This window comes from Neomonachus schauinslandi, chromosome 2 (genome assembly GCF_002201575.2).
Source record: "Neomonachus schauinslandi chromosome 2, ASM220157v2, whole genome shotgun sequence".
In the NCBI taxonomy this organism is placed as follows: domain Eukaryota; kingdom Metazoa; phylum Chordata; class Mammalia; order Carnivora; family Phocidae; genus Neomonachus; species Neomonachus schauinslandi.
This window is the reverse complement of record NC_058404.1, coordinates 147,156,876-147,182,720: the sequence shown is the minus strand read 5'-3', so window position 1 is coordinate 147,182,720 and position 25,845 is coordinate 147,156,876. Positions and strand designations below refer to the sequence as shown.

Genomic DNA, 25,845 nt, shown 5'->3' with positions numbered 1-25,845 from the left:
CCAGGTGCCCCCTCAAAGGAATGTTTTCATGAAAACCTCTGGAACATTGGAAGAACAAAAGCCTTGCTGCTTTGGGATTGTATAATACTTTAAAACTGAGATTATGAAAAGTTACTCCCTACTTTGGCGGAGCTGTGACACAATGTGTATTTTTCAACAACTTCAACCTTTCTATGGCAAGGGTGAGAGTTTTAGAGGGCTTGGCAGTCATCATAGGCAACCAGAAAAGCAGCAAAACAGTGTTTGTTGTTTGGTAGCTGAGAGAATTGTGACCGTCATTGCTTATGAGATAGCTCCTGGGGAGGAGAGGGGGCATTTGGGGTGTTAAAATGTTTAGACATTCCTATTGCAAGCCTCTTACTTGGTTGAGGCAGGGGAAACATGAGACACCTGCCATGTGTTAGGATACCTATAATGAAGGGAAGGGATATGTCTTTTTGTGTTTTGAATTTCAGGTATGCTATTTCATTAAAAAATCTGTAGTCAGAATGATCTCCAACTATCGTTGAACCTTCAAGTCCTAAGATGATAGGATTAAAATTTCACCAAAAAGATTATGTGATTTGCATGTGGATCATATTCCACAGAGGTAAGGCTGCCAAGAAGTCATCGTATGGCATTATCTGGAGATAGACTCTCTAAGTCTTCATGGGAATCAGTAAGGAGGTGTGAAGTGTGAGGACTGTGGGGCTGTGTCCCCCACAACATATAAATGCTGATGATCAGCACTCCTTCCTATGTGATGCCAACACTGGCCCTCTCTTGGGGGGATTAGCATATTGATTGGCCCTCTGGATGGCAGTGACCTTCCCAGTGGGAGAAGTCTGGCTAATCCCTTAGTTTCTCTGACAGCAGGTCCGGAAGGATCCTGTTGCCAGGAATCGAAGGTACTTGTTACCTTGACAGCAGGACTGCAGCATGCTTGCGTCTCTCCTGGTCCCCGTGTGATCCTTTGCTGTGACGCTTGTGTGTTTATACCTGTGCAAGACTCAGGAAGGTGGGGACAGCCCACGTGTGTCCCATATGCCCTTTTCGGGAGGCTGGGCCCGCTGGGGTCAGGGTGTGCTCTGTCTTTGCTGCTCTCTCAGTCATCAACAGATGGGACCACTTAGCCAGAGGGGGACCTCTCAGAGAAGACAGCATGATTCCTGATATGGGCAAAGGGCTGGGTAAGTAAGCGTATTTACACTTTCAACAAACCACCCGGCTAACATGCTTTGCAACACGGGGCACATGGAAGACGATGACCGTCTTCCCTTTCTGAGTGGCCATCAGCATCGTCTCCCGTGTTTCCACCACCCCTATCTTTCTCACTGGATTATTTCCTTCCTTTATGTATTCAAATGCTTTATACATTGCGTCGTGGCTTTTAAGTGTTCGGAGGTGAATTAGGGGACATTTTTAGATGGGAGGCTGTCTCTGTGGTCACTGTTACTGCTCCACTCCTCGTCATCTCACCTGGATTTAATATAGTTAGTTGGCCCTGCTGCAAGGATGCTCATCGCTCATCTTTTAGCTCAGGCTTCCGACGACATTCCAGCTTTTACACAAAGTTCCATTTAAAACAGGCTCCAGGATTACCTGTTTCTCACTGTGTATAATTAAGAGATTGTCACCATGACAAATTCTTAAGTGGATATATTTGATCCTTTGCAGTTTCTCCCTCGCTCCCCTCCCCCTTCCAATCCCTTGCCTAATCAAAAATCCTCTTAGAAGATTCCATATCTTAGAGGGATGCAAAAACACTGGGCAGAATACTCTAATTCAAACTTGTGTTTTATTTTATTACGTTTTTTTCCCCCCTCTGAAGCACAAAGCCTTTCACAGACATGCTGTCTTTTGCAGCAGCTGGTTAGGGTGACTTGAGCATCTCAGCACTTCCCGCCCTGGGAGCACAAAGCATTCACATCTCGATTGCGCCCCCCAACCAACCCATTAGGGTTCCTGTGGAATTCTCCTCCTCCATGTACTTGTGGAAATTCCCCCACAAGATGCTTTTCATCTGTTCACGCGGAGTCCGGGCTAGAGCTCACGACGGGGCTTCCCAAGCTGGGTTGCCAAAGCCGCCCCAACTAGAACTCTGCTGTTGCTACTGCAGTCTGGCTGCAGATCCTGGTGGAAGGCTTGCTGCTGCCGCCTTGTTGGTGCCAGCACGCCACAACGCCGCCGTCCCCGCCTTGCTGTGGCTCTTCTCCCAGGCACCTCAGCCAATGGCGCTTCTGCAAAGTGAGGAAAAGAATACTTCCTTGCTGTACATTACAGTGAAGACAAGGGGTTCTAGAACGGGCTTGGTTAGCCTCAAAGCCCGATGAGTTAGATACACGGTGCTTTCTTCTGAGCTGAACTGCACTGCTTCTGCTACAGCCAGAACTTCCACCTGGAGCTAATCTGGTTGGAACTCTGATGTTGCAGCTCCTTTGAGCCTGGTAAGCTGGGACTTGGCTGCCACCACCGCCTTGGGATCCCTGCTATTATCTTGGCCAATTCTGTTCTTGAGAAGGAAAAATAAAATGCTTCTTCCATCAATTTGGGGAATGGTGGGAGTTCTTGTGCCCCAAAGTTCCTAAGTTGTGAGCCAGCTGTTAATTCATAGGTGCAGGGCTCTAACATGCTGCTGGAATGCCTGGGTCCCTCTGGGTTCTGTTCTCAGCTTTGTTTCAGATATTTTAAAACAAATACAATGTTACAGAAATGGTCAAGGTCCTGTACTTACTTCTCCATAGCCCCTAACTCCCTAAATCCCCCAGAAGTAAGCATTCCTGAAGTAGATTTTTTCCTTCCCATCTGTGTTCTAAGCATTTTGTTTATATGTGTGTATCCATATCAATACATAATATAATTTAATGGGTTTAAAAATTAAATGTATGATATTATTCAGTAAATAACATAATCCAACTTGATTTCAAACTAGATTTTTCAGATTTTTTTCCATGTTGATACATTAGATGTAATTCATTTATTTTAATTATTATAGTGATTATCTTTGAGAATATATCACAACTGGATATATACATCTCTCAGTTGATAGGCCATATGGCTACTTTGAAGAAGAAGCTCCCTTCTTTCCCATTCTTCCAACTTTTGCCTTATTACCTCTAAAATATTTCATTATTACTTCTGATTCTGATTATTGGCTTAGTTCTAGAAGTCTTCTTATTTGGCTCCAGTGTTGGAGGTAAATTGATATCTGAATTGAAAGACATGTCAATTTATGGACAAGAAAGGAGTACAAAGTTATAAGCTCTGAAATGATGATTTAAAGATGCTCCCAGGGGAATGCCTAGCTGGCTTAGTCAGTAAAGCATGCGACTCTTGATTCTTGGGGTTGTGAGTTTGAGCCCCACATTGGGTATAGAGATTACTTAAAAAAAATATTGGGCGCCTGGTGGCTCAGTCCGTTAAGCATCTGCCTTTGGCTCAGGTCATGATCTCAGGGTCCTGGGATCCAGCCCTACATCAGGGTCCTTGCTCAGTGGGGAGCCTGCTTCTCCTTCTCCCTCTACCCCTCCCCCAGTTTGTGCTCTCTCTCACTCTCTCTCAAATAAATAAATAAAATCTTTTGCAAAAAATAAAAATAAAAAAATTAAGTTGCTCTAAGGGTTTATATGAAATTGGTATAGATGCTGTAACTGGGATAGTGGAGCATGTGTGATTTTAGCAATTCTTTCTAACCTCTAAAAACTCTCTAAACCTTAAATCATGAGTAACTTATAGAGTTGTTTTGGGTATTAAATGAAATAATTCATATAAGGCTTGTAGTGAGTGGTTAGGGTAAGTATTCTGTTCATCTTCAATATGAGTAATGGTTATTAGATTACTTGAATGCAGATAACCTTTATTTTGTTAATGGGGTCTATAGATATTTACTCTGTCTCTTGGCTAGAGCTGTCTATGTGTGTGTTCAGGGAGGGATGCAGAGGGAGTAACTGAAAAGCTCTTATAATCTTAAGCCTAGGGGCGCCTGGGTGGCTCAGTCATTAAGCATCTGCCTTTGGCTCAGATCATGATCCCAGGGTCCTGGGATCGAGTCCCGCATCGGGCTCCCTGCTTGGCAGGAAGCCTGCTTCTCCCTCTCCTATTCCCCCTGCTTGTGATCCTGCTCTTCGCTATCTCTCTGTCTGTCAAAAAAATACATAAAATAAAAAAATCTTTAATCTTAAGCTTATATGGAAGAACCCGCAACTTATGCTTCAAAAGGAAGATAGACTTTTGGATGTGTTGAGAATTCTGTATTAATTCAAGGGAGTTGTTCAATATCCTAACATCTTTTTTTTTTTTTTTGAGAGAGAGAGGATGCACGTGTAGTGTTGGGGGGAGGGGCAGAGGGAGAGGGAAAGAGAGAATCTTGAGCAGGCTCCATCTCCATGCCCAGCTTGGAGACCAGTACGGCCACTATCTCAGAACCCTGAGATTACGACCTGAGCCGAAATCAAGAGTCAGGTGCTTAACTGACTGAGTGACCCAAGTGCCCCTGTCCTAACATCTTTTAAGAGCATTATCAATAAAGGGATGTAGATACTGTGTTGAAATATATTCTATAAAGTAACTTCAATAATTCCATGACACTAAATATAATCTAAAATGGTCTTTTCATATGTATGCTTTAAATGCTTTAACTTATTGGAGGTCTCCGTGCACTCAACTCTTATGTAAACCCACCTCTAAATGAAAATGTTTATTAGAAAACAAACGTGCATATATGCAAATAAAAGTAGGTATGGGCCATCAGATTTAGAGGGAAACTTTGTCTTTGAGGGATTTCAGTTACTCCATCTTCATTCTCATACAGCCTGTGTTATGTTACTCCTCCTTGAAGACATTATTCATCCAAACACACACAAATGCTGTTGAAAGAGGTAAGGTTTGTTCTTTGCTCGGAAAAATGCTAAGGCTAAAGGTAGGATGGGAAACTCTTCAGAGTGGTTTTATCTTCCCAAGTCTCAAATAAGTAGTAGGGGTTATGCAGAGTTTGGTTATTTCAAATGGCTCTACTAAGACAAGTGACTGTAACGATTGTACCCAGAGACACGGAAACAAATGGTGCCAAATAGGGGTGTTGAACACAAGGAAAATTCACACAGAAGGCTCTTCATGTGAAAATATTTTAAAGAGTAATACAGTAATCCTGGGGATAAAGTGGGCTGTTGGTTTTGTCCCAAACTTCCAAGCAGCCAGCAATGGGTCATGGCATTCTCATAGTCTGAATTCCTATTCTCTTTATTCGGTGGGCATTCTAAAAATTTCAGTTCTTTCACAGGGACAGAAAATACAGAGAGGTATGGGCTTTAGGAAATATGGCATGTCTGTGTCAGGATCTGACTCCTAATACTTGCTTTGTACCCATTTTCGAAAACTGCATGCATTATGCTAAGACTTTCCTCTCTCGAATATAATAATGTCTGTAATAACAATTAAGATAACATGAAGTTTTTTTTTACTTCATTTGTACAATAACTAGTAAATCTTTGGGGACTATATATGGACTATATGTAGAACTACTTGGTAAGGCAATATAGAGATGATTTTCATTAAGGGATACAAGATAATGTAAACATATAAACAGGATTGGGCAGTCTGTTAAATAAGGATAATCTGGCCACAGTTTTTTTTTTTTTTTTTTTTTTTTTTTTTTGAGAGAGGGAAAGAAAGAGAGAGATCAGGGGGAGGGGCAGAGGAGGAGGGAAAGAATCCTTAAGTAGACTCCCTGCTGAGCATGGAGCCCAACGTGGGGCTCTATCTCAGGACCCTGAGATCATGACCTGAGCAGAAACCAAGAGCCAGATGCCCAACTGACTGAGCCACCCAGGCCCCCCTGGCCACAGTTTCTATGCTTCAATTCATTTTAAGTATGAATTTTTCTTAGAGAATTCAAATTCTTATGATTGATGAAATTCAATACATTTTTATTTCTATATATTTCAATAGCATTCCATTTTTCCTACATTTTTCTTGGAGGGACTTTTTCATTTTGATTAACATCCTAAAATGAATATTTGTATTTATATATTTCAAATCTCAGTAAGAGATTAGGAGTAGATAGAAGTTCCTGCAGAGTTTTACTTAGACATATTTCCTATATATTTTCAAGAAAGAAATAATTGATTTTCAGTATTTTGTCAATTAAGGGAAATTTGCACATCATATTACCTCAGCAATAAGAGTGCAGAAATCTAAAAATAGAATGCCAAGAACAGACCCTGAAAGAGGGTCAAGAAGAGAAGGAATGAAGAGATTCTTAGATTGACTTAGGTATCATGAGTTACTATACTCTCAATGAAAAATTTTATATTATTTGAGATTCATCAAATAATTGTTATTTTTCTTCTTACAGATACCCATACCTGCTTCATAACTGCCTCCGGCTATAAACCTCAACACCGATGCTTGACCTGTTGTAAGTCAGAAAGTCATACATATATGGAAAAAAAACAGCTTTGCATTTTAACCTTTGTCCTATCTTTACTTAAAAAAATTGGGGTGCCTGGGTGGCTCAGTCAGTTAAGCATCCTTCTCTTGATCTCAGCTCAGGTCTAATCTCAGGGTCGTGGTTAGGGACAGAAAAGCCTTTTCTGTGTCTGTAAGCAAATGTCTGACCTTGTTCTGAATTGATAAACTGCATAGGTCTAGCTTTACTAATTTAAACTCCCAGAGCTCCTCTTGTGGTACTGGTGGATAGTCAATAAATCATTGTTATTCTTGTGAGATGAGAATATAGGAGGTGATGAATATAGGTGAGAATATGAGGATGCATTTTTTCCTTCTGTGGCTTGATATAAAAAATGTCCTTTTCAAACCATTATAGGGAGATATCTATTATTTGTAGGTCTTACAACAGTGGGTCATTTATGCATCCTATTATAATTTGATCTCGATACAGTAGTTTTTATCTTTGCGTGGAAACAAATCGGAGAGAAGTAATAAAACAGCATTTGGAATTGTTGGCAACTTTAAGTGTTCAAAAAAATGAAGTCACAAAAGCAAGAGAACAAAAGGACTCATCCTGGCTGATTAGATGATTTAACCAGCAGTTGGTGTTGGCACCAAAACGTCAGCCAGACTGTTAAAAAAAATCTCCGGGGCTGATAACTCTGTCATCTTGGGGAAAAGATCTAAAGTGTGTCCCTCATTATACCTTTCGGTACACAGATTTCCCTTATGAATTTCTTTTTTTTTTTTTTTTAAAGATTTTATTTATTTATTTGACAGAGAGAGAGATAGCGAGAGCAGTAACACAAGCAGGGGGAATGGGAGAGGGAGAAGCAGGCCCCCATGGAGCAGGGAGCCCGATGTGGGACTCGATCCCAGGATCCTGGGATCACGACCTGAGCCGAAGGCAGACGCTCAACGACTGAGCCACCCAGGCTCCCTCCCTTATGAATTTCTAACTGGAAGAAAAATATGAGGATACGGCTTTATAAGAAAAGCCAAGAGTGGGACACAGTAATAAAATGCAGTGGCCCTTCTGCAAGGGAGTTTTATCCTTTGCAATTTGGGAGGCAGGCAGAGACTCAAGTCTTGTATTACCCGGCTGTCCCCTTCTGTCTTCATCTAAGCATCCACGGCTTGCATATTGATGCTCAGAGGGAGAGATCCTAGGAAAAATGGATTGGAAAAGTAGTCACATTTATTGTAAAGAGACTTTGCAGCATGGAGTGGCACATGCAGGCTCTTTCTCCAAACGCTAGGCAGTGTGTGTCTATTTTTGGCACTACATTATAAATAGGGCTTGTGCTTATATTGACACAGAAAAAAAAAACACTTTTAAGAGGATTTACATTCAGCTCTACCATTTTATAATATTTAAGGCTGCAGTATTTTCATGGATGATGCTAATCTATTAGTGTGTTTTATTAGCTATGTAAGTCTCAGGCTTTAATACATGTAAGGATATGTGGTCAAGGGAAGCTCTGAGAGTGTTTTCTGACAAATCCCCCACATGTTAATAGGGAGTATTAACCACACACAGTGAGGTTAATGAAGCTCTCTATTTTCTCTTTCTAGTTTTTTTTTTTTTTGCACTTTTTTTTTGTAATTACAAGAAACTGGATTTTTGTGCATGTGTTCAGTTCATATGACAATCTTCATTCTTTCAGGATAAGAAAGGTCTCTTTCTTCTCCTTCAGTCTTCAATGAAGTCACCAGGGCCAAGTCCTACATTTCCTAGCTTGAAATTGTTGACTTTTATTCTACATATACTCCATCAGTTTTCAATGGACAGGCTAAAATTTAGGCAATTGAGGGCTTTTTTTGCTTTTCTTTGTTTGTTTTTGTAACCTATAGAATTGGACTTATTTTAAATTGTTGACCAGTAAGACCATATGTGTTAGTTTCACACATTGTATAATATTGCTTTCTGTTGGATCAGCATAATCTTTTCAGAAGAGCCTTATGAATCTAACTATGTTAAGAAAGGGTTTCAAACTTCACAGTGAGCTTTCGGGATCTAGAAAACTTGAATTTCTTTCCTACTGCTGTGTGAAGCTATTCTGTATGACTCTTGGTGAGATGTAATCGCCAGCAAACAGCAAGTAAAACCCCTATATCCCGGGAAAGATCAATGGGCAGCAGAGCATTTGATCACAGAAGAGCAGAAATGAGTTTCAGGAGGGATGCTAAAGGCCAGATGGCCCTGCAGAGGTCTGCCAAGATTTCAGAGGCCACAGGACAATCAAGCCAGCGAATGCACTGTGCTCTGCCTATTATACAGACAGCATTAGAGCAAGGAGTCCTGGTTATTTAGCAAAAATATGTGTCCAAGATTAGGAAAAAAAGTGGGACTTTATTTAGCTGCTTCCTAATAGTGGCTGGACTTTGTGATCTTTGCAATGGCTGCCTTTTGCTCTTGGCTCACTTGCTTATTGATTGCACAGGTTCTGTTTGGAATGGTGTTTTATTCTCACTGACTGCCCTCCTTCCCTTACATAATTACTTATTAAGTAACTGAGAAATCCTGGGCACTGTGTTAGAGCTGGATATATATAATGAATAAGATGGGTATGGCTTCTGCCCTCATGGACTTTGTGGTCTAGTGGAGAAGATAGAAAATGAAACTAGGTACAATAATGCATAATAAGGGGTATGAAAGAGAAGGGACAGAGTCCTATAGGTACACAGAGAAGGAGAACCTAATATAATCTAGAGGTCAGAGAAAGTCTCCCTGGAAAGGATATGTAGGCTGAAACTTGACGGATAAGTAGGAGTTTGCTAGCAAAATAAAGAAATATGCCAGATGAAGAGGACAGTGTGTATGAAGTTGTGAAATTGAGAAATATTTTGGCATAGTTGAGCAACTGGAGGATAAAGTGGTGGGAAGGATAAAATGGAGGACCTGGAGGGTATCTGGTTCTTTCTCTCCCTTCCTGTACCCTAGGGTAGGAGGCAGGCATGATGGAGGTGGGGAGAGGGTTTTGGTGGGCACAGAGATTCAAATTTTGGCAGGAGGAAGTACTTCATTGGAAGTGGGAAGTATGTCTCCAGAAATGCATCACGGGAACAGGAATTGACCACAAAGGCAGAGACCTGGGGGTTAGATTAGGGTTAAATTATCTATATACTGTGGCTGGAAACAGTTTGAGAATCAATAGAATATGGAAGTAGCTGAGATAACCCAGGTGGTATGTGTAGAAAAAGGAGAGAAGACTTAAAAAGAGCCCTAACGAACATTGACATTTAGTTGACAGACAGAGGAAGAGCTACAAAGAAGATTGAGGAGAGGCCAGAAGGAGAGGAGAAAAATTAGCAAACTGTGATACCACAGCGGTTGACACCAAGAGAGTCCTTTCAGGGCTGGAACTTGCCTCAGGTCACAAAATTTAGGGAGTGCCAAAAACCCCCATAATTAAGATAAATAACATTTTAACACAGTATTTTATTTTATTTTATTTTATTTATTTATTTGACAGAGAGAGAGAGAGCGTGCACGCACAAGCAGGGGAAGCTACAGAGGCAGAGGGAGAAGCAGGCTCCCCACTGAGCAGGGAGCCCGATGCAGGACTCCATCCCAGGACCCAGGGATCACGACCCGAGCCGAAGACAGTCACTCAACTGACTGAGCCACCCAGGCACCCAACACAGTATTTTTTAAAAAAACCTAGGTTAAAGCAAAAATTCGTGATGAGCAAAACATCAAACTTCTAAATAAAGACAAGATCAGAATTGGGGTGCCTGGGTGGCTCAGTTGGTTAAGCATCTGCCTTCGGCTCAGGTCACCATCTTGGAGTCCTGGGATGGAGCTCCACGTTGGGCTCCCTGCTCAGCGGGGAGTCTGTTTCTCCCTCTCCCTCGCCCCTCCCCCGACCCAGCACCCCACCCCACCATGCTCGCTCTCTCTCTTTCTCACTCTCTCTTGAATAAATAAATAAAATCTTAAAAAAAAAACCCAAAAAACTGTTAAGAAAAAAAAAAGACAAGATCAGGATTACTGAATTTCCTTTTGTCTCAGGCTTCAGTAAGCCTCAGGACACTATTACAATATTAGATTTAAAAATTTTTTATATTTAGAAGTTCGATATTTTATTCATATAAAAAGAAGGAGTGATAAATTGTGTTAAATGTGGCTGAGAAGTCAGTCAAGAAATGGGTTGAAATGAATCCATTTGGATTTAGGGACCAGCTATTGTATCTTTTCTCTACCTTGCTTTAATAATTCGTAATAGAGGTTATCTTATTGTCTCTGCAAGCATAATCACCACCTCATAAAAAGCTAAGTCTTTTCCTGAATCAGGAGATTGTATAAAACATAAACATATGTTTTTTTCTTTAAAAAATTTTTTTTATTATTGAAAAATACATGTAGCATAAAATTTACCAACCTAACTATTTTCAGTAATATTAAGTACTTCATAGTGTTGTGTAAACATTGCCACCATCTATCTGCAGAATTCTTTTCATCTTGCAAAACTAAAGCTATATACATATTAAAAACCTTTTTTGACTTAAAGTTTATTTGTCTGATTTAGTATAGTCACTCCTGCTCTTTGGTTACTGTCCGCATCAAATGTCTCTTTCCATCCTTTCACTTTCAACCTGTTAGTGTCTTTGGATCTAAAGTAAGTTTCTTGTAGACAACATATAGTTGAATTGTGTGTGTGTGTGTGTGTGTTTTCCATTTTGCCAATCTCTGTCTTTTGATTGGAGAGTTTAGTCTATTTACATTTAAAGTAATTACTGATAAGGAGGGACTTCTGTCATTTTGCTATTTGTTTTCTATATGCCTTATAGTTTTTTTTGTCTCTCATTTCCTGTGCTAACAGATGAAATTGACTGATAGTAAACACAACTTTATAGTCCAAGGCTTCCCCTGGAAGTTGCAAGCCTTTAATAGTCTCCAGAGTTCCCAAATAGTTATATCAGACAGATTCTGCCAGTGTAATTGTTGTCTGGGTGGGGAGACAGATTCCTGGTACTTTCTACAATAGCATCTTCCCGGGATCCTCTTTCCTCAACTATACATTTTTAATCTCAAGGTATCTTTCACGTTAACTTTAACGTGAAGGGAAATAATTCCTTACTTTAATGAATTCATCTTTATAAGTTCTCTGGATGGATCCTTGTTCTTACCTAAATCCATGAGCAGGCATATATGAGGGCAGAAATATAGGCTGGGGAGCCAGGTAACTAGGTACCATTGCTAAGAATGTTCATGTTTGCCCCTGAGAGAGAGAAGTTAATTTCTATTTTGTTTGTAGCTTTAAAACAAAAACTAAAACAAATGGGGAGGCACTAGACTCTTATTTTATTTTATTTTTATGGCACTAGAGTAGTTTTAAATAATTTGTTTCTTGACAAGTTCTTTAGTTTGAAGTGCTATGTATAAGTCAGTGCTATGGACAGTACAATCCCAGATCCCTCCCTAATAAATATGTTTATCTACATTCCTTATAAGTGCTCTGTTGCTTATTATTTAGATCATACCTTTTGCCTTAGGCTCCAATAAGGCTTACAAAAATTTTTTTTTTCGCTCAGATGCTATTTTTTACTTTAATCATGGTTGGGATACCTCGGAAGATTAGAAGTAACTTGTCACATCCCAGCCATGTGCCCCAAATCTGGGGAGCTCCAGCTTTACCCCTCAGTGTGTCAAAAGCTTAATTACATTTATAAGGTTAAAAATTTTCATTTAGATCTCATAAACTCCACCTCTGGCCTTACGATGACCAACTGTCAGGGTTTGGCTACAGCTGTCCAGGTTTTAACTCTGAAGTCCCGTGTCCTGGTAAACACATTTGTACTGAGCAAACCTGGGCAATTAGTCACCCTATTTGACCTACAAATATTCCTGGATTGCTTTATTAAAGTCATTTAACCCTTCCAGGTCTATGAGTAACAGATGACTTTGCTAATTTTAGATGTTCATGTTCTTGCTGAATTTCTGAGGACTCTGTTTAAGGATATCGCACAGTCATGGACTGCTGGTGATTTGGAGTGAGAGGGGAGTTAGGAGATCCTGCGCTGCAACCATCTTATTTTACAGATGAATAAAATCCCAACTGCACTGGAAAGTTTTGGCCATCTTCATTTTACTCTGGCTGCTACGGTACCAGATTTCTGCAGTGTCTTCAAACATCTCCTTTCCCACTAATTAAAAACAAATGATTATATTGGAACATCAGCTACAGTAACAGGAAAAAGTAGCATTCAGCTAGTTTTAAATTGTCCAATAATCTTTTTCTAATGCCTCTATTTGCGTCACAGGCATTTTAACTTCCCTAGTGTCTAAAGTTCAATGTCTCTCATGGATTACTCATATTATCTGAGTGTGAAAATAAATATCGTCAAGGTTAATTATCATCAATTTTAATAAGATCCCAAAGTAATTTTACACAATGCTTCCTGGAAAGAAAGAAATTGAGCTTGATAACTGAAATGATGGGATTTAAAATAGAAGCAATGCAAGGGGCACCAAAGAAAATAAGCACAGAAAAAAGGAGGAAGATACTGTGTGTAATGTGTGTGATATATGGACAGGTTTTCTTTTCAGAATCACACAAAGGACCTTTGTTATTTTGCCTCCAAGGGAAGTCAGAGTCCAGTGGTTTTCAAATGAGCAGACTGATCTTGTAGGCTTGTTGAAAATTCAAATACCTTGCTCCCATCCTTGGTCATTCTGATTCAGTAGCTCTAGAGTGGGACCTGGGGATTTCTATTTTTAATAAATTTCAAAGTGGCTCAAATGCAACTGGTCTGGGAATGACTGAGCTAGGCTATTTGAAGAGGCTTTCCTATTTTTCACTTTGGGAAAACTATTTAATGGTCATTTCTCAGACTTCACTTTTTGAAAGGGCAGGTATGATTTTGCTTCCTTTAAAGAGAGGGAAATTGAGGAAGTTAGAGTCACATTGTAGTGTAAGAATATGAAAAAATGACAATCTTTGTACCCAAGTTTCACCCTGAAGAGTATATTAAGGTCCTGAAATAGGACCTGCTATAAAGAGCAAGGGTGAATTCCTCCAGAGGGCAAGTGGGACTATGCAAAGCAATCTGTATATTCTACATTTGACCAAAATGAAGAGGCAGAATAGGAGTGGCCCCTGGAAACTGCCCAAGAGTCCAGCATTTTTCAACCCTAGTCTGACTTGTGCTGTAGAGATTGTCTAACCCTAATTGAGTGGAGAAGAAATGGCTGAAGTCTCTCTTGTTCACTATCCATGATAGAAGTATCTTTTTTTTTTAAAGATTTATTTATTTATTTATTTGAGAGAGAGAGAGAGACAGAGAAACAGCATGAGAGGGGAGAGGGTCAGAGGGAGAAGCAGGCTCCCCGCTGAGCCGGGAGCCCAATGTGGGACTCGATCCCAGGACTCCGGGATCATGACCTGAGCCGAAGGCAGTTGCTTAACCAACTGAGCCACCCAGGCGCCCGATAGAAGTATCTCTTATTAAGTGCATGTTTACAAGGCCATGTACACATACCCACATACCCTGAAAAGTCCTCTGGGAAACTAACATGAAGCCCCAAGCTCTTAATTAGCAGAACAGATTCCCCAGACCTGTCACTTAATGGCATAGCAGAAGATGTGCTTGGCAGTTAATTGGATGAGCTGTAAAACTGGAATCTTGACCACTTGTGGTCATTAAAGATCCCAGGGTACTTTCCTTATGGCAGGTGGAGTCTTGGAATAATTCCAACTCTGATAATTAAATTAGATTCTGCCCAGCTTCCATTTACACTTTCAGTTGGACTCTGTTCCCTTTATATCTCTAATTGCAGTGAATTTTTACATTAATAGAGAACCACTGGATTCTACAGATGACTACAAATGGTAACAATGTCTCCTAACTTACGGAGTAAGATTTACTAGGTTAATGGTCGGCAGGTGTACTTTGTACAAAAGTAAATTGTTGGATTGGCATCTAAAGAGACCTGGTATCACTCCTGAAAAATTAAACCTGTTAAACATTTCAGTATATAATTAAAAGTACATGTCCTAATAACACTTATAAATCACTTTTTTGATGATAGCTTTCTATAAACAAAATAATTAATAGGCATACTTGTTAGCAGACTGGATCCATGTGTTTAATAAAAAAAATCAAAAATAAAAGGCTGATCTTAGTTACTAGGATAGAGCTAGGGATAAGAATAGTGAGACACACTAGGAACCCAATTTGATGGCTTGAAATTTGTTGATGGAAAATTTTACTTCATGTTCTTCATTAAAAACAATTACTCTGCACCTAATCTACTACATTTTTCCAAAATGAGGAGATTTGGATGGCAGTGGTCTTGTGTGTGGATGTATATATATATATATATATATATATATATATATATATACATACATAGTATATGTATATCTATATAATAGATATATTTATTAATATATATAATAGATATATATATTAACAGTTTTTTTTTACTACCACAAATGGTTTTATTAATATAGATGTATTCTCAGGCAAATGAAAATTCAGTGAACTGTATGTTTACTGAAAATAGAGTGCTATTATATAAGGTGAGCAAACTTTTATACGTTATTTAATTAATTAATTAATTAATTAATTTTTTAAATATTTCATTTTATTTTGACAGAGAGAGACACAGCGAGAGAGGGAACACAAGCAGGGGGAGTGGGAGAGAGAGAAGCAGGCTCTCCGCAGAGTAGGGAGCCCGATGCGGGTTCGATCCCAGGACCCCAGGATCATGACCTGAGCCGAAGGCAGATGCTTAACGACTGAACCACCCATGCGGCCCTATTTATTTATTTTAAATAGAAAGATAACACAAATATTTAATTTCATTCTACAAGTTATTATTTGGTAGGTTGTTTCTGGGAATTAAAATTCTCTTAGAAATATTTTTAAAGATATGAATGAAATATTATTTTCTTATTGTGTAACTTTCCATTTGAAAAGTATTTAACCACACTCTGTTAATAGATCAAAAAAGGCTTTTATTTAGTATGCAGATTAACTCAGACACATTCAAGAAAGTAAAATGTAGTCCCCTATTTATATGGTTTGTCAACATGTTTGAGACTAAGTTCAGTTGAAGATTGTTTTTGTCTGCTTTTGTTATCTTGAAACTAATTTTCTGTCTCAAATAACATACCTGGCTCAAAATTTCCTACCTTTAACACAAAATGGATCAGCGCACACATCCACACACTCCCCCGCCCCCACCTAGTGCTTAAAACTTGAGAATTTTATAACGATTTTCTGTGCATCTGTTCTCTAACCCACAGTAAATATTGTTTCACTTGAGTTGGGGAAAGAGGGAAAAAGATAGAAATCAGAAGGTAGATACCAGCTGGTTTTCATTGTAAGAAAACTAGTTTTATTATCTGAGTTAATGTGAGGAAGAATTTTTTTGAAAGTGCATTTAAGGGTGCTTGTAAAAATATTTTAAGTATAAATAAAGTTCTGTAATGAAAAGAAGTGGAATTAGCAAAAATTCTCAGCAATACAGATGGCTTGTAAATCAATCTGTCTTATACTTGAAAAAAAAACTAGGTAGGGATTGTTTATTTGTTTATTTAAATGGTAAAAATTTAAAAGCCTAAAGAAAGGAAAAAAGGGAGAAATGGTGCATAGGATTGTGTTATTTCGTATAGCTGTTTAAAATGACTTAATGGAATTTTGCTATAACTGGCTGATTGAAAAGTGTGTTCATCTCCTTTTCCTCTAGAGACTTCTCTAAACTGAAAGTAATAAAAACTCTTCACACTCTGCAGTGTCAAAGAGAGTGGGATAGTGGCCATTCTCTAGTGGGAGAATTCCCACATTACTAATATGGCAGAGGGATCTACCCTTCCAAGGATGAACTGTTAGCCCTTCCAAGATGGAAGGGGTCTGATGTAATAACTCTATTGTGTTCAAAATAATTTCTCATTTCCATTATGATTTCTTCTTTGATAATGCAAAATTCAGAAGTTTATTTCTTAACTTCCAAATATATTTTCTAGTTGTCTTTTTGTTATTGATTTCTACCTTAGTTGTTTTTGGAAATCATATGCTCTATTTCTATTCCTTTAGTGGTTTCCCTAGAAGTTACAACATGAATATTTAATTAATCAAAGTCTAATCAATACCGGTATTCTCTTCTTAGACAATAAAGGTCCTTAGGACAACTTAACCTCATATATGTCATTCCTGTTTGGACAGGTGGTATTGTTGTCATGAGTTGATTAATTCAATGGCTATTACTATTGTTATTTTATAAAGACAATTTTTTTAGATTTATCTACATACTTACCACTTTATTTTCTCTTTATTTCTTTTGTCGTCTTTAGGATTCTATCTAGAAGTATTTTCCTTGTGCCTGAAGTATACTCTTCAGAATTTCCTTTACTGAAGATTTATTGGTGGTGGTCTCTGTTTTTGCTTTTCTTAAAATATCTTTATAATGCCTTTATTCTTGAACAATTACTAGTTGTAGAATTCCAGTTGGCAAATACTCTCTTTTAGCACGTTAAAGATATAATCCCACTATCTTCTGGCTTCCACTGTTGCTGTTGAGAAGCTAACTGCCTGTTTCTTATTTTTAGTTAATTTCCTTCTTATCTCTGGATGCTTTAATGATTTTTAAAATTTACGGTTTTCTTTGCAGTGCTGCTCTTTCCACTTGAATTTCTTTTTATTTATCCTGTTTGCCATCTCCAGTGAAGTTTTGCATCGCTTCTGTCAGGCAGCAGTAAAAACCAGCCTGGAATCACCTTAACTGTGTTCATGGCTCCAGGTTCCTTGATCCACCCAGATGATAATGCTTCCCTATTTTGTGAATTGTAGTCCTTTGGAACCTTAACTTACTGAAGAGAGCTTCTCTTATTGGAATCTAAACAGTGAGTGTGCCCCAGGCCTTTTTTTAAATTCCCTTGGGTTGTCAAATGCCATTAGGGCAATACTGCTTCTGTGCTGGCTTATCTCTCTCTAGTCTCTGCTTTCCTTTCAGTTTTGGCCTGGTAATTGCTTCATGTCTTGTGATCTCTTTGATGCTTTAAAGAAGATGGAACAAATATTTGATCTGGCAATTTTAGTCATTTTCACTTGGAGGGTGGTCTTTTCTGCTGTTGTTGGAAACCAGAAAGATTTCAACAGAATTCTGGAATCAGTAAGTAGATGGACTAGAGATCATTGCTATAGCTAAGTGGTATAATGGTAAATTTACCATTGCGTGTTTTCAGAAGAAGACACAGAATTATAGAAATTTGATTTGTGCCCACAGAACTTTGTAAAGGCTTCAGGTTCAGAGACGCTAGACAAAGAGGAAAGTGGAAGTAAGATGTAAGGCCTTAAAAAGACTGATTGCATAACAATAGCTGCAAATTACTCCTCATACTCCCCCATTAGTACTTTCTTCCCTGAAGAAATTGAACTTTCCAGGGTGCTTGGGTGGCTCAGTCAGTTAAGCATCTGCCTTCCGCTCAGGTCACAATCTCATTGTCCTGGGATGAATCCCTGCATCAGGCTCAGTGGGAGTCTGCTTCTCCCTCTCCCTCTGCACTCTCTCTCTCTCTCTCAGATAAGGAAATAAATAATCTTAAAAATGAAAAAAAAAAATTGAACTTTCCTGGATTTCCACATGCTGGCCTTAGAGTTTCCCCCAGATGATTCCCATGGACATGTCCTTGCCTACCCACCATAAAGAGGAATCCATTGGTTAAAACACTTACTCTAAGGATGCCTGGGTGGCTCAGTCGGTTAAGCATCTGCCTTCAGCTCAGGTCATGATCCCAGGGTCCTGGGATTGAGTCCCACATCAGGCTCCTTGCTTAGCAGGGAGCCTGCTTCTACCTCTGCCTGCCACTCACCCTGCTTGTACTCTCTCTCTTTCTCTGACAAATAAATAAGATCTTAAACAAACAAACAACCACTTACTCTATACAGAACTTCCAACCATTTTTTTCATGTGTATGTGCCTCTTGTTAATATGAACAGCAATCAAGGAACAGCAAAAAATTGTAGAAAATTTGCTTTGTGAAAGAAGAGACAGAAATAAACAAGTAGACAACGTAAATACAGAGAAACAGTGATACTGCAGAGAACTTCAAAAGACAAACCAAAACTAATGTTCTTATAGTGATAAGAAAGATACTACATCCATAAAACTAGAGCAGGATAAAATGAAAAGATAAAAGAGAACAAGAAAGATCTCCTGAAAAGTAAAATGTAATGGCTGAAAAAAATCAATGGAAGAAAATCTCTCAGATAGTATAACAAAAAGTAAAAGATATGAAAATGGGAGAGAAGAGACTTAAAGGAGGAGTCAACTAATTGGCATTCTAGGAAGAAATAACAGAGTAAACAGAAAGAAGAAATATAACAAATATGTAATATAAAAGCTGAAGTATAGCAGGTTTCTAGATCAAAAGGGCACTTTGAATGCTTTTGAAATGAATGCAAAAGACTCATATCAAGGCACATAAGTATTACACTGCAATATGCTAGGGAAAAAGAAAAATTTTTTAAATTTCCAAAGAGAAAATTTAGATTACTTTCAAAGAGGAGATACCAGAGTGTCACTGAATTTCTCAAGGCAACCTGATTGCTTGAAGGCAATAGAGGAAAACTAAAATTTGAGAGAAAATTATTTCAAAGCTAGAATTCTCTACCTAATCCAACTATCAATAAAACTGTCACAGAATAAAGACTTTTTAAGATGTGCAAGGGCTCAAGAAATTTATCTCTCGGGGCGCCTGGGTGGCTCAGTCGTTAAGCGTCTGCCTTTGGCTCAGGTCATGATCCCAGGGTCCTGGGATCGAGCCCCGCATCGGGCTCCCTGCTCGGCGGGAGGCCTGCTTCTCCCTCTCCCACTCCCCCTGCTTGTGTTCCCTCTCTCGCTGTGTCTCTCTCTGTCAAATAAATAAATAAAATCTTTAAAAAAAAAAAAAAAGAAATTTATCTCTCACATACTGTTTCTTAAGAAATTTATTGAGGAAGTTTTCTAGTAAAACAAAAGAAGAAACTTAAGAAAGAAGAAGATTTAAGATATAAAAATTAAAAAAGAGTCATTAAAGTCCCAGGGTAACTCTTCTGCCAGAGGCCTAGAATGCATTTAAATTGCAGTAAAATGCCAGAGGGCTCAGAAGGTTATTTCTCCCCATACTGTAAAAGATAGCATAGTATCATGGATCAATGGAGCTTTTAGAAATAAAAATGGAGAATAATTATAATAAAGATTCTACAAGAAGGAAGAAAAGGCAATTAGAAACTTCAGGAAAAACATTTATCTAAGAGAGAAAACATCTGTTTCTTCAGTGAATGATATTTATATGATCACATATGCAAATATTATTTATGAACTTCTTAAAAATAATTATATAACCAGTAGTATGCTGGTAAACTAAAAAATGCTCTAAAAATGCACATATCTACATACATACATTTATGATAAATTTTACTTGTATAAAGGATATATAACCCACAATTTATAAATAAAGAAATATACAAGACTATAGTAAATTCTATAAAGTCATTGATTCTCACATTGTACTTTTGTTGAGTTTTGCTGAATTCTCAGAACCATAGCTAACCTATGGTTGTGAAAGACAAGATGAACATACTTCTGATGTGAATGTTAATTGAATTTTCTTTTACCTTAACAAGTAAGAGAAATATGGGGCACCTGGGTGGTCCAGTTGGTTAAGTATCCAACTCTTGGTTCTGGCTCAGATCATGATCTCAGGGTCGTGAGATCAAGCCCTGCATGGGACTGCACTGAGTGCAGAGTCTGCTTGAGATTCCCTCTCCCTCTGCCCCTCCCACTCATGCTTTCTATCTCTCAAAGAAATAAAATACATCTTTAAGAAAAATGAAACAATGAAGACATATGTTAGAACTGCACTCATTTGCTAATGACATGAACAACTTCTTTGCTGAAATGAATAATGGAAAAGTATTCCTTCATTTTTTGTTCTATTCACAATGTAATGGGTACAGACATAACACACTTTTAAGTTATATCTAAATTATTAAACTTTTCTCCATTATTTTCCTGAGTCTAAAGTTTAGACAATTAACCAATCAATCAAAGCCCAGATTTGTGACATCTGCTGATTGCAGTGGTGACATGCTCCCACCACGGTCAATATCAAGTTATCAGTGTGCCACTGGACACAGAGTTGGGAAGGTATAAGTAGTAGTATAGCATTGTATATAGTATTTGTACCACACAGATACAATAAATGTAAGTAACTTCAATAGCATAGATAATAGTAAAATGTAGTGACATAATTAGGAAGTGTAAATGTTTATGTTCATTACCTTTACTTTTTAAAAAATATTTATTTATTTGAAAGAGAGACAGAGGGCGCCTGGGTGGCTCAGTTGGTTAAGCGACTGCCTTCGGCTCAGGTCATGATCCTGGAGTCCCTGGATCGAGTCCCGCATCGGGCTCCCTGCTCGGCGGGGAGTCTGCTTCTCCCTCTGACCCTCCTCCCTCTCATGCTCTCTGTCTCTCATTCTCTCTCTCGCAAATAAATAAATAAAATCTTAAAAAAAAAAATGAAGTCTATTTTGGGGGGGGCCTGGGTGGCTCAGTCATTAAGCGACTGCCTTCGGCTCAGGTCACGATCCTGGAGTCCCTGGATCAAGTCCCGCATCGGGCTCCGGGGAGCCTGCTTCTCCCTCTGACCCTCCCCCCTCTCATGTGCTCTCTCTCTCTCATTCTCTCTGTCTCAAATAAATAAATAAAATCTTTAAAAAAAAAAAAAAAGAAAGAGAGACAGAAAGAGAGAGAGCTGCAGAAGGGGCAGAGGGAGAGGATATCCAAGCAGATTCCTCCTGAGATGGAGCCTGACTCAGGGCTCCATCTCATGACCCATGAGATCAGGACCCGAGCTGAAACCGAGTCGAACGCTTAACCAACCAACTGAGCCACCCAGGCACCCCTCGTTACCTTTACTTTTAATATAACTTGTTTAATTATAAGCTTGTGTAATTTAATTTTTAATAATGGTTATATTTAACATTTAATTGGCTTGAAAAATTCCTGAAACAATTAGCTTTTGCAGTTTGGTGCTAGTAGGCTCCAACATCCCAGTGGATATAGTGCTTTTATGTAGACTTGGGGGAAAACTAGGTTGGAAGTGGTATAAAGTAGATGAATCTTCATTTCTCATAGCATAAAGCAAAAATATAATAACTAAACATGTTAAAGGAAAAATACATTTTTTAGAGATTTTTATATAATCATTAAATTATTTAAATATGATTAGAGAGATAAGGATTGAGAGACTGAGTAGTTGTAGGGCAAGAGAGAGCTTTTATTAGGGTCCTTTCATTTAATATTTAACCCTGAGTATGTAGTAAATTAAGTTTATTAAATTAAATTAAATTAACCTCTGGGTATATACTTTAACATATTAACAAGAATAAAATAAATGTAAAAAAATGTGTTTTAATAACATAGACATTTTGGAATAGTGTGAGATGGTATTCTTCCTCATTCTGTCCTATATTATTCACTGCTCTGCTCTATCAACAAAGTAAATGGTCTCATTTACTGTTCCAGATGTTTTGTGTCAAATCATTTATGGATCTAAAATTTGACATAACATTTGGATATTTCTGACTGAGCTGGTCTGAAGCTGGTATTTAACATTTTGCCAATTTTTGGTTGAGAGTGTCAATTCGGACAAATTTGAGATGTTTCCACTCTGAGTATGTAATTTGCTGCTTTCTTTTGGCAGTCACTGAACTCTTATGGTTTTAGGCCATTGTTGGCTCACTAGGATTTTAATTAGGCAGCTGAGTCCCATATGTTTGTGTGCACTGCTTTAATTTCACTAGTATGTTTATTTCTGTGGTTGTGGCATTTTGACACCCTGCCTTCCCAGAGGACATACAGACAGTCTGGTAATTTGATATAGGATCTAACCACAGGACACACACCAGTTTATCAAATGTCCTAAACCCACCCACAACTTCAAAACCTGTCTGGAAAGTGAGTACATTGTAAATTCTGTTTATTCTTCTTTTATCAGGTCAATTGCTTTTGTTTCTTCTTTCTCATTCTCATTTCCACACTACTCATTTTCATTATATCCCTTCAGTTTTGGATTATTGCACTGGCCCCCTAACGCATCTTTCTACCTTCAAACTCCATTGTTGAATCCATCTTGGTTAACATCACTAAACTTATTTTCCAAAAGTACCACTTTAATGTCTCTCCCCTGCTCAACTATCTTCAATGTTTTTGTTTTTGTTTTCTAAGATAAATTCTCACCTACTAACTCAGCCAGTAATCTCCAAAGTGAGGTGGGTACAGCCAGGTGATGTGAAAGACAATCAGAATAATGTAGCAGAACCTTTTATTCCTATCCCTATACTATATAAACAATTATATATAGCTTTAGGTAAAAAAGAAAATAAATTAACCTTTCCTAATGTCTCATACACAGATTGATGCAGGAATTGCCTTTCAGACTGTATGTCACATGATCATACCACTCATGACACCTGAGATATCTTGAAGTAATTAAATTTCAAAGTAGTTAGAATATAGCAGTGGTTCCCTCATTTTTGGGGTTAACTTCCAGCATATTGTGATGTTCTTCTATTTAGATGCATCTAGTAATGATTTATTGATTGTATGGTTTCAAGAATGGGCAAAGGACTTAAAAAGATTGCAGGAAAGAAATCAGATTGAAGAGAATAGTAACTGCACGCATAAGAGAACGACAAAAAAGGTCAAGCTGTTACTTCTGTTCTTAGTGTAAATGCTTTGTAAGCCATATTATATGGTAAAAAAAAAAAAATCAGGTCTGACAAGAATTTGATCAAAAAGATTCAAAATTACCGAAGTAACAATTTGAGATAAGAATTCATGTCCTTATGTTTAACAATACATTTCACCTTAAGTGTTCATTGTGTTTCAGATTTTAGTTAGTGATAGTACAGAGCCGTTAAATTAGCAAGATATTTTTATTTATTTATTTATTTATTTATTTATTTTAAGATTTTATTTATTTATTTGACAGAGAGAGAGAGAGCACAAGTAGGCAGAGAGGCAGGCAGAGGGAGAGGGAGAAGCAGGCTCTCCAAGGAGCAGGGAGCCCGACGTGGGGCTCGATCCCAGGATTCTGGGATCATGACCTGAGCCGAAGGCAGCCGCTTAACCAACTGAGCCACCCATGCGCCCCAGCAAGATATTTTTAAACTGCGCACCTAGAGAGGACAATATTCTGATTTTGCGGAGCTTGAACCTCAGTTAGTTTTGGAGGATTCTTTAAGGAAAAAAACACAAAATGGCAAATGCAAAGGCAAGTGTGAAAGTGAACATTTATTTAGAATGAGAAGAAATCACAACAAATTATTCATTTTAAAAAGCAGGAAATACCACAAACAACACAAGATCCAGAAAAATAACATAGTGTTTTTATAAATAAACTGCCGACATGCCTCTATAATACTTTCTTCCTATATCTATCATCTATCAATCTATTTTTTAAAAATATTTTATTTATTTATTTGACACAGAGAGAGAGAGCACAAGCAGGGGGAGCTGCAGTCAGAGGGAGAGGGAGAAGCAGGCTTCCTGCTGAGCAGGGAGCCTGATGCAGGGCTCGATCCCAGGACCCTGGCATAATGACCTGAGCTGAAGGCAGACGCGTAGCCGACTGAGCCACCCAGGCGCCCCTTCTTCCTATATTTTTTTTTAGCTACATCTTCTTTGAACACCCTTTTGTATGACAATGACTTTGTGGTATTTTCTAAAGACATAATAGGATACTCATACTTTTCTTTAGCATAACTGATCAAACTTTTTATTATTAATAATTTGTTACTAATAATGTTACACAGGTTTTTAGGGTTGTAGTCAAATTTGGGGAAACTTTTATCCTGTTAATACTTGAGCTGTAAGATTTGGGGGGAGGTTAATATTTTATCATGCAAGACTAACTTTAAATGCTCTTTGAACTAATAATACCGATTGATCAGAGGAAATTCAAATGCATTTAAAAAATGCCCTCATGTTGCAGTGAGCTACATAACTGTATAGTCAAATTATTCTTATGCTATATATTTTGGCTTATTGATAAACAAACATGTAGGAGTTCTGTTGTAGGAACATCTATTCTTTATCCATTTTGCTATGTTGGTGGCAATTTTGTATGCCACTTTATCTGGTCCTGCCAGATTTCATCAGGACAAGATACATGAGACAGACTCGGATGTGCTCTGATAGATGGCATACATAAACCATGTGACTTCACACATAGACTTACTCAGTGATTGTAGTACTGCTGTAGGTCTGTGCCTCACAAACACAAGAATAATAAATTCTGTTTCATGTGAATACAATAAAAATAAAACTAAAAAAAAATATATGATTTATTTAAAAATGAATATGGTGACAGGAGAATATCCAGTGAGAACCAAATGGTTTGTTTATAATGTTACCTATCTGATGACTGGAAGAATTTTCCACAGATTGGCTTCTGGTTCCATAATTTCGGACGTTGTTTCTCTCCGCTTCCATGTATTTTTGATACTGCATGCTATAGAACACATTCATGTTGTGGTATGCCCTCTGGTTGTGTGCCTTTGCATTACACGAGTCAGTGTAGTGGGCAGGAGCATTTCTGGAAGGCATCTTCTACTGGGCCGGCTAGTGATAACCTAACTACACATGGAAGAGCTTAAGACCCACAGAAAGGGATCTCACTAAACCTGAGCTAAATGTACTCCCAACTCTACTTCCCCTTATTCAGATCCCCAAAATGGTTGTATCTACTTATGTTCCCTCTAACACAAAAGAGGTGTAACAGAATACTCAGAGTGGAAAAGAACACTGCCTTAATTATGGTTAAAATATCTTACCTTCATCTCACCTCTGCAACCTTTACAGAAATATACATTGTGGGGGAGATACTCATGCAGGTGAACAGTCTTGCACTTAGCCTTCATGAGCATCATGGTCTCTATCTTCAAAAAATCAAGTCAAATAGCTATAAATATTTTAATCCTGTTTAAAGGCATGTGACACTTAATAAAATATAGAATGTTGCTGGACTTAATGATAAATTCTTTTGAGATTCCTTTCTTATTTAAAAAGTGTATATCTTTTGCCACCCATGTCAGCCACTAACTACGCCCTTTAGTGGGTTTGCTCAAAAATCTTTACTAATAAGATGTACGATCCCAAATATCTGGGTATCATTGAATTAGGCATTAATGACCCTCAAAATTTGGCCCCAAAGGACCCCATCTCTTTAGCTAGCCTGAATTATTCCTAGTCCCTAAAACAAATCTTTATATTCCTAACCCACTGTCATTATCCAAGTACATCCTATCCCAGCTTCCAACTTGGAATATCCCCTTTTCTTCTGGCTAACTCAAATCTTACTTATCTTCAAGGACCTGTTTTTTAAAGCTTCCCTTGACTTTTTCAGTTTCCAGAGTTCT

The 25,845-nt window shown here is 38.2% G+C and overlaps 1 protein-coding gene across 1 annotated transcript in view; it reads left to right on the top strand.

The window, feature by feature from the left end:
- DCK (deoxycytidine kinase) overlaps nt 1-25,417 on the top strand; it is an 80,813-nt gene extending 55,396 nt beyond the window's left edge. Inside the window, exons 7-8 of the mRNA XM_021702394.1 lie at nt 6,332-6,394; nt 25,289-25,417. Of these exons, the coding sequence (XP_021558069.1) occupies nt 6,332-6,352 (21 nt within the window). The 3' untranslated portion in view covers nt 6,353-6,394; nt 25,289-25,417. The remainder of the gene's footprint in view (nt 1-6,331; nt 6,395-25,288) is intronic.
- The last annotated feature ends 428 nt before the right edge of the window (nt 25,418-25,845 follow it).